At 39.5% G+C, this 19,684-nt stretch overlaps 1 protein-coding gene across 6 annotated transcripts in view; it reads left to right on the top strand.

The window, feature by feature from the left end:
* Positions 1-19,684, top strand: part of LOC127454790 (ral GTPase-activating protein subunit alpha-1-like) — a 100,616-nt gene that overhangs the window by 43,344 nt on the left and 37,588 nt on the right. For all 6 annotated transcript variants that reach the window (XM_051722204.1, XM_051722203.1, XM_051722206.1 and 3 more), the window contains 11 exons: positions 332-440; positions 1,304-1,414; positions 1,760-1,828; positions 2,320-2,451; positions 2,658-2,841; positions 6,442-7,414; positions 10,454-10,525; positions 10,656-10,779; positions 10,959-11,114; positions 16,948-17,106; positions 19,554-19,681. In XM_051722204.1, coding sequence (XP_051578164.1) covers positions 332-440; positions 1,304-1,414; positions 1,760-1,828; positions 2,320-2,451; positions 2,658-2,841; positions 6,442-7,414; positions 10,454-10,525; positions 10,656-10,779; positions 10,959-11,114; positions 16,948-17,106; positions 19,554-19,681 — 2,217 coding nt within the window. The remainder of the gene's footprint in view (positions 1-331; positions 441-1,303; positions 1,415-1,759; positions 1,829-2,319; positions 2,452-2,657; positions 2,842-6,441; positions 7,415-10,453; positions 10,526-10,655; positions 10,780-10,958; positions 11,115-16,947; positions 17,107-19,553; positions 19,682-19,684) is intronic.

The raw sequence follows: 19,684 nt of genomic DNA, 5'->3' as shown, positions 1-19,684 counted from the left end.
TATACATATTATGTGTGTGAAACATTTTTTTATGCAAGTGATACAAGAGACATGAAACTAGCACACCTATGTACAAAATGAGTTTCCTGAAGATATGGTCAGTTATTTAGTTTATTATTAAAATATGCGACCACAGATTGCCACAATTAGCCAATCAGAACCAATTTTTCAGAGAGCTGTATAATAATAACTAATATACAGTATATTTGAAAATTGTGTGCACATAGTTTAGATATCTGACTTTTCAACTGTTTAGACCTTAAGCCTCTTGACAGGATCCAAGAGTCCATTATAGTGACTCACAAAGGTTATCACTTTTTCTCTGTTTCAGGTGTGTGGCTCTCTGTAGTCTGGGGATCTGGCTCTGTGAAGAGCTTGTTAATGGCACTCAGCACCCACAGATCAAAGAAGCCCTTAATGTCATCTGTGTCACTCTCAAGGTAATGCGTGCTTGGTTATACAACAAAATAAATATCTATATGTTGCTTTTAAACATTGATTAAAAAAGGAATAGAAGCATCTGTGTTGTAAAATAGGCTTCACTGGCAATGTAAGTGATCATAGCAGAGAAATGATGGCATTGCTCTTGGCCTGACTCTTCTGAAGCCATTCCTGATGCCTGGGCTCAATGCACTGGCACAAGTTTGTTCTGTTCATCCAGAAGATTATTCCATACTCCCGGCACCCACCCCAACCAGCCTTCCTAAATCTGGACCGTCTACATGTTTGGCTTCTCTGCTCCTCATAGACAGAGGGCAAATCCACTGAAGAATGCACGCTTCAAAGACTTCAAGGAATTATTACATTTCTTTCTGAAATCAAGGCTAGGGCCAACAAACTCACTCACATACACAAACTCTCCACCGATTTTTATTTGTAGTGCGCTTTTTACAACACACATTGTTTCAAAGCAGCTTTACAGAAAATGATGCTGTTATGTTTATAATGTCTTAAAATCCTCATTGAGCAGTTTAAATGAAAAACGTGATTGAAAATCAGGCTTTAAAAATTATTTGTCTTAATGCCCCCAGTGAGCAATCCAAAGTCGACTGTGGTAAGGAGTCAGATGGTGATCAGGTCGATTCTTTAGGCTTAGATTCTTGAGGGATAGATATGAGGGTCTCTATCTTTCTCTCACCATTGGGTTCATTCCATGAAGCAGAATTAGGCAAAGCCTCCATCCCTCATCTTAATCAGCTCAGATGAGGCCCACGACACAATTTGCTGATTTGCTCCACACATGTCTGAGCACATTAATGTTGCTGACAGGTCTGATTTTAACTGTTATTACATTCTTTTGCAGTTTTCTAATAAAACCGTAGCCCTGGTGGCCTCGGATATCTTGCACCTGCTCATAAACAACGTGGACGATCTGCAGAAGTTTCCACCCAACACTCCAAAGAAAATAGTGGAGGTAAAGTCAGTCGCGGCACAAGCCTTATTGGTTGAATTTTTAGTCAAGCATGTCTTTGAATGTTAAAGGTTAAGGATGTAATTACTAGACTTAAAAAAAAGATGATTTTGTGGTTAAGTAAATATAGCAGAAAAGATTAAGTACTTTCTATATTTCAAATACTCCTTCCATCTTCTCTGTTCATTCAGACATGTAATCTTGCCCCAAACTCATGCCACTGATTGATCCAGTGTTGGCCCAGTCAGACCACTCAAACAGATTGCAATTCCATTTGCTGCTATTAGTGGCGCAGAAAATGCACAGTTCACTTTTAAATTAAGTAAGATTACTTTGCTGTTTTTTTAGGTCCTTATTGCAACCATCACTTATCTTCTTCCGGCCACAGAGTCCTCCCCTCATGAGCTGGACAAGAGGGTACGTCTTTACACACAAACAAGTGCACCTCGACAAATCAAAATAAAAACACTCACAACTGGATACAAATGTGAAATGAAGGCTTGTCCACATTTACATGACAGCTCCATGATATTACCAGCTCTGTTTATTAAAGGGACAGTTCACCCAAAAAAGTTCATTCTGTCATCATCTACTCCCCTTCTTGTCTTTCAAGACCTGAATGATTTTTTTTCTCATGGAACAAAAAGGAGTTGAGAATTTGTCATTATTCACTGAAAATCTTTCCTCAAAAAGAGGGGCTTGGACATTCTGCAAAATTTTTCCTTTTTTTTTTTTCTTCAAAGAAAAGGGGAGAGTAGGTAATGACTGAAGTTTTCTTTTAGGGTGAACTGTTGCTTTAAATTGGACACTAAATTGGCTGGCTAATCACATAATTATTAACCAGAATGTTTAAGCACCCATGCTGTTTATATATAAAATGCTCACTCTCTCCCTTCCTGTCTCTCTAGCTGGTTGTATCTCTGCTGCTATGTTTGCTGGACTGGGTGATGGCTCTGCCTCCAAAAACCCTCCTGCAGCCGGTTCAAGGAGCCTCTGACAAAGAGAAAACCGACAAATCTGTTCTCAGTTGCATCTATAAAGTAGGAAATATTATAGAGAAGTCAGGGCAAATAATTGTACTTATTATGTAATATGAAATGTCAAAACAACTAAAGGTATTGCATTATTTGGTGTTAGTCAATCAGAAAGAACCCTCTTTCAAAGATACTACTTGGAATTGGCTTTACTTGTAAAGTTAACATTGTGACATATCTCAATTTTTCAAACCCCTCTGTCCATCTCTCAGGTCCTCCATGGCTGTGTGTATGGTGCTCAGAGCTTCAGTAATCCCAGCTACTTCCCCATTCACCTGTCAGACTTGAGCAGCCCAGAATATGACCCCTTTCTACTACTGGAGAACCTTAAGGAGCCAGAGCCCCTCCACTCACCAGACTCTGAACGCTCCTCCAAACTGCAGCCTGTCACTGAAGGTGAGCATATATCTTCTGCTTGTCTCCTGTACTTGTTTTTCCCTTTCTTTTTACCTATGATGTGTTTATCAGGGATGTGATTTTTCCAGATTAATCCTGAAATGTGATGCATGAATTGTGTAAATCCATAAAAAATAATAATAATAATTATAGAGGGGGAGTGGGCGTTAATATCTCATCGGAGGTTAATATTTTACAGAGTAAAATATTAACCCTGTCCTGTGCATTGTTGATAAGCACTTGACAGCAAAAAAGCACCATTCAGCGTTCCCTTGGAAGGCACCACTGCTGATTATGCATCATACATGTGTGAGTTGAGAACACACAAGGCGGAGACTTCTGATTTTTACCGTTAGGACTTTATTCAGATAATTCAGGTTTATTTTAATTATTCCAGAGAAATAAAAGCATATAAATGGTTGGATATAAAGCGGGTTTGTACCACTGCCAAAGTTGCTGACCAAAATAAAACGCAAATATATAGATTGTTAATGAGCAATTCCAGTATTATGGGTGTGACGTTTGCAGTGAAACTTGAAATTTAACTTCACATATAAAGTACTCATTGCCAGTAAATTGAACCATTTGTATGTATAATCATAAACCCCTGCAGATAGAGTCCAGAATCAGAGAATCTTCTGTCTAGACAAGTTTTTTTCCTGTTTAAAGTGATAGACATGAGGTTTTGGGAGACCACACACTTTAAAAACTCTGTGAAATGAAATGCATAATCCAAAAATTATTATTGCCATGTAATGTAGAATTGTTGGCACTCCTAAGCACATGTGCTGTTTAATTTTTATTCATTGTCGTTTTCACATAAATGGGGAAAAACTACCGATGTGATAGTTGTGAAAGCAGCATTTTCATGATAAGGGTTAAACCATACAAAATGCTTTGAAACCTACTGACTTTGACCTCTGAGACAGCAGCATGATATCTATCAAGGCAGCATTATGAACTGAATTAAGATAAAATCCCGATATTGCCTTGCATTGATTACCAAACCGCAAAAAGCTGCTTTTTAAAACATTCTGCATAATGCATTCACCGTTTCAGTCAGCGCTGCGTGAGCAAGCTGCGTCCACTAGCGGGTGTCAGACATTCAGCACTACGCCACAGGACCATCAAGGAGAGTCTTGTTAATGTCCAACTTCTGCACTGTCAGGACTGGGTGGTTTGCGCTGATCAATGGCTGTCTTTGTCAAGAATTAATTCAATAAAATTGTTGTTTGCTGTGTCCCAGTCTTTGCACGGTACATTTTCCTGCTTTTTATTGTCCTTTGCTGATCACATGCCTGGTTTATGCATCTGAAATTTCAATATTTAATCAGGTTCTTTTACACTATGTCCTAGCCAGGTGAAACATGACAAGATGTTTAATATGAAGCTATATTGATAAGCATTTTGGACCAATGTAATTTCACTCTGGGCGAAGCTACACAGCATGACCAACAATATGTACCAAGTGACTAATAAAATGTGTTTTCATGTCACTGTTTATCACATTGTGGCTTTTTAGGACAAATACCCAGATTAACATGGAATTGGATTTATCGCTTGTCACTTAATCACGTCGTGCCTGGTTACACATGTCCTAAATGGGCACAACTCGGTCAAAGCGTAAAACTATGAATAGGTATCTTATATTTTCATCACTTCCATTATGCTTTTCTAGACGGCATTCTTTTTATGGTTAATAGCTGTTAATATGGTTAATATCTTTTTATATCAAATTTTTCTCAACTTTCACAGAAACGGAAGCCTGGTAAATGTAACAAAATATAGTTTTGCTCATCACTTGTCGGTGTCGCAGCTGGTTAGGACAAAAATTTGGATTTGCACCAGGTTAGGACCCCTTTTTAGGACACCATGTTAACCACCACCCACCCCTGTTTCTTCCACCTTTGACACCTTTTGGAATTAAAGCAAGAAGAACACTACTAGAACATACTGAAAGAGCGAGAATGAGTGAATGAACAAACTAAATGTCTTTATCACTGAATCAGTTTGCTCCATCATGCTGTTTTCAGTGTGTATGTGGAAGTAGGGGGGCTTTGAGGTTGACAGCAGGGGGCTGGTTTCCTGTGCTGCTGGTGCTATGTCTCGCTCCATCAGCTGAAAATAACTAATCATTACATCCCTGAGTGAGACATGTGTCCACCACTTTCCTACCTCCATTACTCTTGAAATTACTCCTAGCACTGGATTGTCGCTAGATCGAGGGCACTCAGCAGATAAGGTGGTCCATATTTCTCTTCATCAGAGTAAAATCCCATCATCCTCATCTCTCCACACCCTGAGAGCTCAGGTCTAAGAATGTTTTGGCTCATTAAGGCACTGGAGAGTTTAGCTGAATGTGATTGGTGTGGTGTGTTGATTTGGGGGAGTAGGCCTCTGACACGTCATGTGTGCTGGTATTGGGCTGCTCTCTGCGTGGTTCCTGTTTAAGTTCTGGCAGTGCAAGAAAGGGATTGTCTTGATTGGGAGCTTCTTACCAGCATCGAGGTATCTGCACCTCTCCCAGTGTATCCTGCATTCTTCATCACACCCTAATGTCCCCGTATTCACACCAGCTGTCCGCACCTTCTCTCATCCCAGCTCTGCTGGAGTTTAACACTGATAGATCTGAAAATCACTACATCCCTGATAAACCGAGTGCCTCGACCCTTTTTTTTCTTTTTTTTTTTTTTTTTTTTTTACATGTTTCTAGCATCTTTTCATCATTGCTGCAGTCTCCTTTTACTTTCTCACCCTCATACCAAAGTCCCTTTAAAGGGATAGTTCACCCAAAAATGAATATTTGGTCGTCATAAACTTATCCTCATATTGTTTCAAATCTTCATAACTTTCTTCTGTGGAGCACAAGAGGAGACATTTTTTATTTGGTTAATGTTGCTCTTTTCTTTTTTTTTCTTTCTTTTTTTTACATACAATGAAAGTGAATTGTGACTGAGAATGTCAGTCACCAACATTTAGCATATCATCTATTTATTTTTTTGTGTTCCATGGAGCAAAGAAAGTACTAAAGGTTTAGAAACACATGAAGGTGAGTAAATGATGACAGAATTTACATTTTTGGGTGAACTGTCTCTTTAAGGCATTTTTTTTCAATGTAGGTAATAGGCGTACAATTACAGTTTCTATCTTGTGTAGGGAAAAGACAGAAATTTGTACTTAATTTAAATCAACTATATAATCTGATCAATTAATGCAAGTAATTATCAAATAATATAAAGTGGTATTTTTTTAGCCTGGTCCAGTTTATGTGCATGCAAATTCTTGAGTAAACAAACTGTAAAACTAACAAACTGACTAAATGACGATTGGTTCTTGACAGTGTAAGAAAGAAAGGTCTTCCATTCCTACAGCTGGCAGATTTAGTGTTACAATTGAACCCATATATCTGTTTGTGAGTAGTCTGTCTCCTCGCTCTTTATTCTGTCTTTGGCTTATACACAGACTTACACAGAATATGCAGACTTTTTCCACATTTTCTGCACTCATTTTGGTGGAATTCTGTGGGATGGATTTATGTTGCAGATTCCATTTCCACTTATACCCATTCTTACATATCTTTACATTTCTGTCTGTTTGTAGTGAGGAGCCGCATTCAGCAAGGCCTGATCTCAATTGCGGCACGCACGGTCATATCCCACCTGGTCAACCACTTAGGTCACTATCCGATGAGTGGTGGTCCAGCCACTCTGACCAGCCAGGTGTGCGAAAACCAAGATAACCCATACAGCGAAAGTGCAGACCTCACCCCTGAACTGTTCGATGCACCCAACTTACAGTTTTTCGTGCTTAACGGCACCACACTGCTGTCCTATCTACAGATACGGGCGGAGGATGGCCTGCCTGGAGGCGGCATGTCAGTTGGCCTCACCACCACCAGTGCCTGCATACGAGTCATTGTGCGGGACATTTCCGGCAAACACTCCTGGGACTCAGCTGTACTGTATGGTCCACCCCATTGCATCACTCCAAGTCAACCTTTACACCTTTATACTTCATTCAATACAGCAGGGGATGGCAGAGAACGTGGCCGAGATGTGGACAGTCTAGACCAAGGTAGTCAAGAGGATCCAGAGGATGGAGCGTTTCAGGAGAATGAGGAGAACCTGGAGGAGCATGAAGAGGATGTGAAAGAGCACAAGGAGGAGGGAGATATTGAGGATGATGATGTAGAACCAAAGATGGCCCCACAGGCCAAGCAACAGTACCGAGAGGTCATCCCGAGCTGGGACTCCCTGCAGGATGGGGAGGATGCTCTGGATGAGATGCTGCAGTACCTGGGATACTCCAGCCCAGAGTGCCTGCAGCGTACCGGTGCACCGCTCAACATCCCACCTCCGCCACCAACCTGTGTGTCTGAGAAGCAGGAGAATGATGTCATTAATGCCATCCTGAAGCAGTGTGCTGAAGAGCAGGACTTCACAGTGCATCGAGGGAATGACCTGAACATGAGGGCGGTAGTGCAGCAAGAGCCAAGCCCACAGAGACCTCAATCAGCCTTCTACTACTGCAAACTACTCCTCAACATACTGGGCATGAACTCCTGGGAAAAGAGGTAAGATTTCACATAAGAAACATTGATATAGACACTGCCAAGCGCAAACACATGCTTTCACATTGGGCGAAAGGTTAAGGCATTGGATTTGAAATCCTATGGAGTTTCCCCACAAAGGTACTGGTTTTGACAGACTTTTTTCAGGGGGTATAGCCTAGTGCAGTGGTTCCCAACCCTGTTCCTGGAGGCCCCCAAACACTGCACATTTTGTATATCTACCTTCCTTGAGAAGATGGCCTGTTACAAAAAGGTGACCAAGACTTAAGGCCAAAGTATGCTTCGGTTTTCCGCGTGCCACTTAAGGCTGTTACACATGGGTCGTGGCAAGTACTAGTGTCTAGTTAATTTTCAATGAGAGGCACGTGGAAAGCGGCAAATCGCAGGCGGGTTTGCTAGCAGTGCACAGCTCTTTACGGCAGGGGTCGCGAGATATACAAATATTTAATTTTTTCTGAGCGGCTGTGGCAGCCGTGTCTGGCTTAGCCAATAATCTAAATGCTTTATATCCAGCCAATCATACAAAATTTTACTGAGCTCATAGTAGACTGCTGAAAACATGCAAGAGGAATTTCCCAAGATATATCATGCCTCAAAAATCTTGTAGAGATTTAAAAAAGCCAGCACTTGGGAGCTTGTGAGTGTGCGAGTTGGTTTGCCAGGAAAAATAAAGTTCAAAATGAAATTTAACAAAAATAAATAAAGTTAACAGAACTCGTGGGTGTCAAAGTCTAAGCTAGTTCTAAACCATACTCAAAGTATTCTACACAGTTCTAATGAAATTATAAATAACAACAAATAATAAATGATTGTGGATTGTTAAATGATGCACAAAATAATGCAAATTAATTAATAAATCAGGTTCTCTTGTAAGCAGGTCACAGACAGACACAAACCACCAATAAACACAAATGCCATTTTTACTTAATCGTTTGTTTATCTCATGTTTTATTTAATATTTCATGTTCTCAACTGATTATGATTTAACCAACCAACTACTGATTTATTTTATCTACTATATGAACAGTGCAGTGCTTTTTTTTCATGATTTTTTTTTTCAGTGTAGTGCAAGTCATTAAAAAAACTCCCAGTTGTGTAGCATTAAAAAAAAAATATATATATTGTCTATATTTGCATTTTATTGACTAGCCATCACCAAATTAAAAGTGTTCAGCACTCCATCAAACCATCACACAATATCTTTGCCCCCAGAAAATCACCACATTGTTTTGCTACTTTGTGAGTTTTAGTTTGTTTGCATGAAGCTGGGTGTTGCTGTTGTTAAAGTCCGATAATGCATGTAAACATCCTGTTTGTCCGCACCTCTGCCTGATTGTGCAGAGCTGCAGTAATCTGCTTAAAACCATCAACATCTTTCTGATTAGCTTATTCGTCAATAGACTCTACACTGCTGCTCCATTACATCCCACCAAACCTCCCCCCACCCCCCTCCCCATGCACAGTGGGGACAGTCTCCCTCATTGCATTTCTATGTGAGGGTCCAATCCTATTCCATTTTGTGGTATATTACAGGCAATGGTTAAATATTTCCAGATGATGTATAATTGGAAAATTGGGGTTATTTTTCCACCATGAATGTAATGGCATTAATTTTCATGATATTCATGTTCCTGTGTTATGAGATTAATGACAGAAAATTGTTTCTGCACCATTCCCTCATGGAGTTGAGAGCAAAAAAACCCTTTCTTTAACAGCACCTACTGTGTGTGTGTCCACTTGTGTGTGTGTGTGTGCACGCACGCAGCTTTTATGGGGGGATTAATTCTTGAGGGGTCTGTTATCTGCTAAGCAGCCGTGGTACTTTTCATTCTTTCCTGATATGCCGGGTGAAAATAAAAGGCTGCTACCTTTCGAATGTGGCTGTAGGGTTATTATGAGTTGGAGAGCTGAGAGAGAAAATGCATAGGGGCTGTTTAATGAGGAATTGTCCTGCTGCCGCTCTCTAGGCATTCATGTATCATTTATTCGTGGTCAGAGACTAAGGCATTGCAATTCGCCAGGCCATTGTGTGTGTGAGCGCACGCCTAATGCCGGCCTTTTATGCCGTTCGCATGTTTGCCTCCTGAAATGGCTCACTTACAATGGAGAAAATGAAGACCATTACATTGCAACAAGCTAATAAAGAGACCACTGCTCAAAGAAAGGAGAACAAAACAAAAAGTCCTTTTAGAGAGTATCGTGTGGCTTTTCCACATGACTCACAGGTCCACTTGGACGGAGGGAAAAGATAGTGTCTGAACTAATAAAAGCTTTACACAAAAAGACGTTACAGTATCTTATGAATTTTTCTTTTCATGGCATTGTGAGTCATTTGCTGTTTTGTTTTACGTTATTAATCCTTGTGAGATGCTTTTCCGCTAAGGATAATCTATTGTCTATTTTTGTAAGCGTGTTTCCATAGTGGGCTCCAGTTTTCTCAGAGTCTGTGAGAAAAACAAGGAGGTTGATAATTAAGCAGACAGGCTCTTAATGAAAGCGAGAGATCTGACACACAGTCCAGAGTGCCTGCAGAAGTCTCTTTTCTCTGTCTGTCTGTCCTGTCACTTGTTTTTACTTTCTTTGACATTATTGTATGATTGATTGGTTTTGATTTGCTTTAGTTTTCTTTCTTTTGCTTGTTCCTTCTTTTTCATTTGTTAATTTGTTAATCTTTTCTAAACAGTTATTTCTCTTGTTTGTTCTTTCTTTTTTATCATGCATTTATTCTTCTTGTTTGCCTGTTTGTTTGTTCTTTCTTTCTCGTTTGTGCACTTGTTCTTTTGCTTGTTTGTTTGTTTCTTTTACTTGCATCTTTTTCTTTTTTCTCTCAGTAACAAGTTAGTATAGTATGTTGCATCTGTAGAGCAAGGTGTCCTAATTTAACTTGTGTTTCCTTACATAGAGGATGGTTGGGTCATTTTTATAGCCATTGCTGTTGGCCTCTGTGTCAAAGCTTTTTATCAAAGACTGTGTGATCTAAGATCAGTTAACTTCAGAATATTCCCTTGCATATGCTCTAATATTTAAATGTCCTGTCTCTAGGAACAGTTTCCACCTGCTGAAGAAGAATGAAAAACTACTGAGAGAGCTGAAGAATCTAGATTCAAGACAATGGTGTGCTGCTCAAACCTTTCATACAATGTTATCTACACCTTCTTAATTTGAGCATTTAGCACTTTATTTTGTCTGTCAATATAAATGCTCTTTGTTGATTTCTAAATGTACATTCTTTACTGATGTCCAGTCGTGAAACACACAAGATTGCCGTGTTTTACGTAGCAGAGGGGCAAGAGGACAAGCACTCCATTCTGTCCAATACTGCCGGGAGTCAGGCGTATGAAGACTTAGTGTCAGGCCTAGGCTGGGAGGTAAAATTTAATTGCTCATCACTTGTACGTCTTTCTTGGCATGTGTAAAAGTATTCAGAGCATAACATCAGTACAGTATACCTGTCATAATTTATATCTGTCTCAGTAAGCTGAACTTGAGAGTTTTGCAACATGGTGCTGCAATTAATTTTAGTTAAAAACTCGTTCTTTTATTTTAGGTGAACTTAACAAGTCACTGTGGTTTCATGGGTGGCCTGCAGCGGAACAAGAGCACGGGTTTGACCATGCCCTACTTCGCCACCTCTACTGTAGAGGTGATGTTCCATGTGTCCACACGTATGCCGCCGGACTCCGACGACTCGCTCACTAAAAAGGTGAGCTCGCAACAGATGCTGTCTGGCTGTTTTCTGACTTTTAAAGGGGTTAATATTTTACACTTTTGTTGCATCTTATTTCTTTCCCTGAAGTCTAATTAAAATGTTAGTCATGGTTTCTTGCACTAAAACAGTAATTTCGTTTTACCTGACCATTTTCCTCCACCTCTCTGACCCTTACAATTAAACCTTTTTGTTTTACTACTCTACCTTGAGGTCTTCCATATGTAAATGATTTCATTATGATTGGCAAACTTCATCATAGTGGCATAGTTAACTGTGCGTAGTGCCAACCATCAGGGCGAACCAAGTTGCTAAATGCTGAAAAGCTATTTATATGTAAGCATGAACAGTCATATGCGATCATGGACAACAAAACCATGACAATTTTTGAATGACCCGTTTTTGCTTAGTGTGGGTGGTTTCGGATGAATTGGGTATGGAGTTTGGCGTTTGAATGTAGAGTATGTTTTCATAGAAGTCTAAGTCTAATTTAATTTCTTTCCACGGACGAAAGTCATTGGGGTTTGGAACAACATGAGGCTGAGTAAATGACAATTACAATTTTTGAGTGAACTATCCCTTTAGAGACATTTACAATCTAGCTTCATCCTCACACTACAATATCCCACAACCTTTTATATCTCAGCATACCTGCTCGGTTTGCTCAGCTCATAAAAACAGAGAATACAAAATAAGCTGTAGGCAAGACTGTTTCAGACATAAAGTGGTAATCTAATTAGGGTCACCCCAATAAAACCCCCCTTAAACTTCCATGTAAGGTCCACTGTAGAACCCTCCCCACCGTCACTTGCCTCGATATTACATTTCCATCAGCGCTCATTAATAAGTCGTTGGGGCGCATTAGCACCTTATCGCCTCCTCTTTTGCCCCAGAAGACGTATGAGTGAGGGGACAGTTGTAATGACAAGCGATTGGTCATTCGGCACGAGGCTGGCCACTCCACAAATGTCTCTATATCACAGCCTCCAAGCTAAGCTCATTAAGGATAATGTGCCACATTATTAGATTTGTGCTGCCCATGTGAGCAGAAAAAAATGCCCATGCAGACAGACATTTGTTTAAAAAAAAAAAAAAGATGGGCAAAAACTAAAGAGTGATGCTTCTATGTGAGGTCACAATGACTGTGGGAGAAGAGTGAGAAAAAGAGAGAGATAGAAAGGAGAATAAAGTACAGCTGTTAGGAGTCATTACTTTCTCTTTTTCTCTGCTTTTATAGCACAGAGGACCTGTTCTCTCAACGGGGAATACAGAAAAACAAAGTGCAGCTCTCCGCAGCTATAAGTGTCCCACCCCTCCGATTACTGGGTTAGGTTTAATGATGAGGTGTGAATGCTTAGGTCAGTGAGGTACTATAACCCACTTCACCCAAGCACAGCTGCACCACTTGAAAGTGCTCAGGACTGAGGAAAGCTGTAAAATGAAAGATTGCCTACAATCTAAAAGGCCTTCCACAGGTGTATGGACAGAAGGAAATTTTAACTCATTAGGGAATCATTAGTTTTTAAATCTGCCTTTGTTTAAAGTGAGAGTAAAATGTACTTAGATGTTCTTTTTTTTTTTTTTTTTTTTTACATTTACAATACAAATCTCCCTCCCCATTTTTGTTAACTAAGATGCAAAAACGGGTCTTTCAGATTTCAAAATCATCATGCTTATGATGTCACAACCATGAGCACATTAACATGTGAGCACCCATATTTACTGTGCATTCAGAAAGTATTCTGACCCCTTCATTTTTTCACATTTTGTTATGTTGCAGCCGTATCTACACTCCATACCCCATAATGACAAGACAAAAAAAACAGATTTTTGATATCTTTGCAAATTTATTAAAAGGAAAAAACTGAAATATCACATTGACATAAGTATTCAGACCCTTAACTAAGTACTTAGTTGAAGCACCTTTGGCAGAGATTACAGCCTCAAGTATTTTTGGGTATGATGCAACAAGCTTTGCACACCTGGATTTGGGGATTCTCTGCCACTCTTCTCTGCAGATCCTCTCAAGCTCTGTCAGGTTGGATGGGGACCTTGGCTAGTCAAAGAGCATGTGTTTGTTTGGTTTGGACGTGACGTTCCTTTTTTTATTTATTTTCTTCGAAAAAAAAATTAAATAACGCTGCACATACTGAAGTGTATAAATGCAGGCTTCTTTCGTCTATGCTGCTTTAGTTCATTCAGCTTCTTCCATTGTACAAATTAGACTTTAGGGTGGAAAACTAACTAAATTACAACTGGTGCAAGCAATCTTGACTAACATTATAACAGGACTAAAAGGAAAAAATGTAATGTTTTATACCCTGAAGGACTCTAAATCTGTTTTTCATTGTCTAGAATAGGGTAAAACAGATTACTACTCTTTTGTCATGGAGTGCGTTTACTTGCACACCAATACGCTGAGAACTACCAAAAATTAGCTTACTCAGCAAAACATTTGCGCACATTGGTTAAGCCAGTAAGAATGCCGATGAAGGTGTCTACATGCAACAAGAAATCGGGGTATTGGGCAAAATTCTATGTTTGCCGATCGGTTTATGCTAAAACAGTTTATGTCCTTACCAGTGTAAAGTTGTGCATGTAGATGCACTCATTCAGACATTTCTTTCCTGCACATTTTTACAAAATTTAATTTTTTGTTGTTTCATTGAGGCTGTTAAAACACACCATACAGTGTTGGGGCAGTGGTGGCTCAGTGATTAAGGCTCTGGGTTACTGATCAGAAAGTTGGGGGTTCAAGCCCCAGCACTGACAAGATGCCACTGTTGGGCCCTTGAGCAAGGCCCTTGACCCTGTCTGCTCCAGGGGCACCATATCATGGCTGACCCTGCACTCTGACCCCAGCTTAGCTGGGATATGTGAAAAAAAGAATTTCACTGTATATGTGCAAATGTGTGATAAATAAATACAATTATACAAAAAAAATTATAATTAAAGCAATATAATGCAGATCTATAGCTTCTTATCAGAGTGAGCACAGGGTGTTTGTTGAATGAATTTCTGCCACGGCGTTGCCACACTCTGCACCGCCAAACAAATGTGGCATTTCTCAGAATGATATTACATGATTTAAACAAAGATGACTGAAATGAAAGAGAACCTCTCTGTTCAGATCACCTTATCGTCCAATAAAACTCCAATCATTTTGTCACACAGACACACACCCTCAAACAAAATGGCAGCCCCGTTTTGCAACAGCACCGCTGAAGGCTGTATGTAATTCATGGCTGTAATTTGAGCAAGATGCGTGGGGTGAAGTGACTTGCGGGGTGGTTTGGCCCATTGGAGGGTTTTGGACCATCGTCTTGCCCTGCAGGGGACCTGAGGGGACCTCCACACCACACAAGGCTATATTCCACCCAAATTAGATTGGGATCCGTCCCTGTGATGCATCGCCTATCATGACTTCTCAGAGGCTAATTGGATTTGCAAGAGCTGCTGGAGAGGCTATCGAGAGCAAGATCTTCCGATAGCAACTCTAAACCATGTTAACTAGACACTAAAGCGTGTCAGCGCGGCTGGCGGTGCCACAGTGCGCACACATTTATTTTTCAGCTTTGGCTTTTTTTTTTTTTTTTTTTTCTGGCTTGCTGGTCCATACACCGTTTATTGTCTTGAAAGGTACACCCAAGGGTACAAACGCAGGTAACTTCTTGTCACAACTGCCAGTGGCGAGTGAATTGAGAAAATATATTTCCCATTAATATTCTTTACCAGCCATGAAACTGTATTTTGTATCTTTTAATATAGTCTATTTTTATTTATTTTTTTACCTTGTAATAGGATTATTCAGCTGGTCATTGTATCATTCACAACATCATATATATTTTTTAACATCATAACAAGCCAATTATAAGTATTATTTGATTTACTGAGTAAATTTTGAGTACAATTTTCTACTCTAATTTAGGGCTTGGTGAGTGTTAATTTCGGTCTCTGGGTACACCTGTCCAACTTAAGGCTGATGTATTAGCGTTTCTATTTATCAGCACTGATTTAAATGGCTTCAGCCATGGCTGCAGAACAGATCTCAGTGGTTAAAGAAATGAACAATGTCCATTGCTTGTGTGTATCGCTTGGGAGAGTTGACGGGTCGTTGTGTCCATGGCAGAGGCAGTGATTGAGCGAGACCTGGGAAGATGGAGTGATCGGGGAAAGATAGATGAGAGGAGAGAAAGACAGAGCAGGCCTACTCACGACTGTCATGGTCCAAGGTTAATAACACTGTAGCGGATAGCTCTGGACCACGGCTCAGATGGCCCACAGTCAAAATTCAAAGTCTTGCATGTCATACAGAGACCGTGATGGTCAGAAAATATAACATATGATATGGTACTGAATTTCATTAACACTACATGCTCAAGGTTGAAGTTTTTGCACATTTGAAGGATAAACAATGCATGGAAATTGTATTTTATGCACACATATGATTCCATCTAAATCTGGTTGTGTAGCATTAGATCTTGGTTGGGAACTAAAAGGTTGCAGGTTTGAACCCCCACAAAGGGGTGATTCATAAGCTAACATTAGGTCCTTGAGTAAGACACTTAACCTCAGGTTCCTCTAGTTGAACTACCCCTTAAATAAGTATACTTTTAACCTCTTCAACTCTGGGGCATTTTTGTTGCCACATGCAATTTTTCACACTCAAATTTAAAAGCTCACCATTTACACATACTGTGGTCTAATTCCCAAAACGTGGTCTCATTTTTTCTCCCAAATTATAAAAAGACAAATTATTCATGAAAAATATTGTATATGTTTACAATCTTATGATGAATAGATTTTGTTTAATCCTTTTTTTTTTTTTTTGTCCTAACTTTAAGCATATAATTCTGGTTCTGTTCACTCCATCTACCTCCAAAAAGTCTTATTTTATTCCAGTAGCTGGCAGCAAGTACTAGAATTTTTCCTCTATCACCTAACGTAGCAAAATGCCGATCTAAAATGTAGGTAGTGCTCTAACGCATTGTAGCCCTCACAGATGTGCTTGTCCATAGATATTCAGTCTAATTTTCAGTTCATGCACAAACCCCATTGTTTTATCGAATATCGTGGCCTCTGAGTGGAACAGAAGCTCAATCTAGGTGTCATTAGAAAGCTGAGATACTCCCTGATGATCAGTAGTCAATAACAAATATTTCCAATTATTTGTTAAGCATGCTTTTCCTGCTGGACTGTATATTTTGTTCTGGACTTCTAATATGTAACCTTGGATTATTCACACAAGAAAGCTGACAGACAAGTAAAAAAAATGGCAAATTCTTGAGAAAACTGTCTAAGGTAAAAGCAGACATAAAGTTTTTAGATATTTCGGGCTTACAGCAGCAGTGATCGGGGCATAAAAGAGATGTTTGTATTTGATTTCTTACAGTTAGCATTTTTCACTTTGTGATTCTTTTGAAAATCTTTCAAACTGTGGTATTAGGGCAACAAAATAAACTGTACAATCGCATTACTGAGAATGAGATCTTTCATTTGATATATTTGTCTATTTAAGTGCTATTTGAAAGACTATTATATATTCATAATAATATTTCCACCATATGACCGCTAGGTGGCGCTGATGGTGCGATGCGAATGTTTTCAGGCCTTTTGTTATTTTATGCAAAATAAATGCAGAAGTGATGGTTATTTATAAAAAAATTCAGTTCTCAGTGCCTGATTTATGTTTTCGGAGACTTGAACATTTTAAATGTAAACTTTTTCGCGACATAGCTCCCCCTTTTGGACCTGCCGGCGGGTCCGCAGAGTTGAAGAAGTTAAGAAAGTAGCACAGTATTTCTCATATGTTTCCTCTCTCTCCATATAGTTAAGACACCTGGGTAATGACGAAGTGCACATAGTATGGTCAGAGCACTCGCGGGACTATCGGAGAGGCATCATTCCTACTGAATTTGGAGATGTGCTGATCATCATCTACCCTATGAAAAACCACATGTACAGCATCCAGATCATCAAAAAGCCTGAGGTGAGTGGGACAAAGCTGTGTTTAATTATACCTCATTCCTGTCTATAATAGGTATGTTATAATGTAATCCTTTTTTTAATTATTTTTTCTTTTTTTTTTAAATTATTATTATTCATTCAAACCGATTTGCAAAGAATTTGCTAAATCACTTGACTCCAAGAGTAAAATTTTGGGATGGAGTGACATTTTAGAATATGTAACAATACAACATTTGATACAATCTATACCAAGGGTCTTCAAATGGGGGTCTGTGGTTGTACCGCAGGGGGTCTGCAAATGATTGTTTGATCCACCATTGGTGGCATTTGTAATCACTCACTTGCATGCGAGTGACAGGAGTATGAATTATCGGCATGTTGAAGTCCTTCGCAGCTGCATGCCAAATCTTAAAGTGTGACAGCCCGGACAAATCCTTCACACAACCACTGCTTATCACGAGCCGCTCAAAACGCGACACACATCAGGTTCAGAAGCGCTGCAGTGGATGATCGCGTGAGTAAATGCATCTGCTTTGCATTGGTCACGCTGTGCGGTTGAGCAGATGACAGCCTGCTTTCAGAACAATAGCGTCTGGTGTAAATAAATAGTTACCGCTGAGATTATAAAACTGGCATACAGGGTCCTTGACGTTCTACACACACAAGATGGTGACTCTCAAATCAACATAATTAAAAAATGTAATGTCAAATTTAAAATTGATCACTCACTTGAGATGAAGACTCCATTTTAATAACCTTATAAAAGTTGTTTTTTTCTGCATGGACAGGGTCTGTCTGTTTTTCTTTCTGTCTGTCTGTCTGTTTTTTTCTTTCATTTTGGAGGTTTGGCACAGGGATTTACAGAGGAATTTAAAAATGTCACTTCATGTCAGAAATGTTGCAGACCCCTACTGCACATCCTTGCTGAAAAGACCAGCTAAAACCAGCTTAAGCTGGTTGGCTTGTTTTAGCTGGTCACCCAGCCTAGCTAGGCTGGTCAGTTAGCTGGTTTCAGAGGGGGTTTGAACACTTTTTAGCTGGTCAGTCTGGGAGACTAGCTAAGACCAGCCAAGACCAGCCTGACCAGCTAAGACCAGCCTGACCAGCTAAAAAAAGGGTTCAAAACCCAATTAATGCCAGCCTGACCAGCTAAAACCAGCCAACAAGCTTATGCTGGTTTTAGCTGGTCTTTTCAGCAGGGCAGCATTTAATGATTATTTCAGAAACATCAAGTATACATATAATAATTTGGTAGCCTACCATCCATGTTTTTATAGTCATAAAATGCAACACTCAATTTTATTCAATATGTAACGGGGGTCCTGGCTCCATCTCTCTACCCACCAAGGGGTCCTTGGCCTGAAAATCATTGAAGACCCCTGATCTATACAGTTAAAAACCGAATGATAAACGGCATTTGCTAAGTAAATATTTTTTTCACTACCAAAAATAATTTAAAGTCGCATTAAAAGAAATCGGTAAATCAGTTTTTTGAATCAGTTTATTGAAGCAAACTGTCTGAACAAACCTATTTGCTAAAAATAATCTGAATTTCCTGTAACCATTGTCCATAATTTGAAAGGGAGAATGATTTAAGTTACTGTGCAAATTGGTATAAAGTGAAGCAAAAATATTTGTGTTACACCCGTTGGTTTTCCTGTAAATCGGCTCAATATTTAGTGCAGGAGACAGTAGAAGCATATCTGTCTTTGGGCACTAGCAGCCTTTGCATCCTGCTCAGTTATGTCATGTCTAATTGAATGAATGGGATTCTCAGAATCGAATTCCGCTGTGAATCTGAGACGAGACAAGAGGCTCTGTCTTTCATGCAGTCTGAGGAAATGTAGAAAGATGGAGAGATAAAACAAGAGGCCTGGCTTTTATGAAAGTCCATTTAAGCCCCATTTCAATGCACATGGACTATTCACTGTATCTTTTGTGCCTTAATGTCAGGTTTCAAAGAGCAGACCAAAATACGTCTGCAGATTTGGCAGTGCCATGTCTCCTTTTATTTAAAGAAATGCTTTGTTTACTGGTTTTTTATCCTGATTTAGAGGCTACTACTGTAGCTTATATGGTGTCTAAGTCCAACGCAACAATAAATAGTAGCAAGCAATTTTTCACACCAAAACTATTCACTCCTTGTCCAATGCTGAAATTTCTCATTCTCTAAAGTTTGGATATCCGAATGACTTTTATTGACATCCGAAAAGGTTTCAAATTTCTGTATAAAACAATGGATCATTACAGTATGATATTTCAAACTTGGTTTGAAGGTGATAATAAAGATACGGAATTTAACATTTTGTCGTGCGCAATTTTCATGGCAAAAATTCTGACTTGTGGTTGTAAATAGGCCTTAATGCAGGTTGAATTTTTTGTTTTGTTCATACTTGGTGATTCTCAGCATTTATGTTCTTTGTAGGTAATTAGGTGTTTCAAATGTCATGTCAATTTCATTTTCCACAGGTGCCATTCTTCGGTCCATTGTTTGATGGAGCGATAGTGGATGGAAAGATCTTACCCACAGTTGTGCGAGCCACGGCAATCAACGCCAGCAGAGCACTAAAATCCCTGATCCCTCTCTACCAAAATTTGTA

The sequence above is a fragment of the Myxocyprinus asiaticus genome, chromosome 17 (genome assembly GCF_019703515.2).
Source record: "Myxocyprinus asiaticus isolate MX2 ecotype Aquarium Trade chromosome 17, UBuf_Myxa_2, whole genome shotgun sequence".
NCBI classification, from domain to species: domain Eukaryota; kingdom Metazoa; phylum Chordata; class Actinopteri; order Cypriniformes; family Catostomidae; genus Myxocyprinus; species Myxocyprinus asiaticus.
This window is presented reverse-complemented; position numbering and strand designations above follow the sequence as displayed.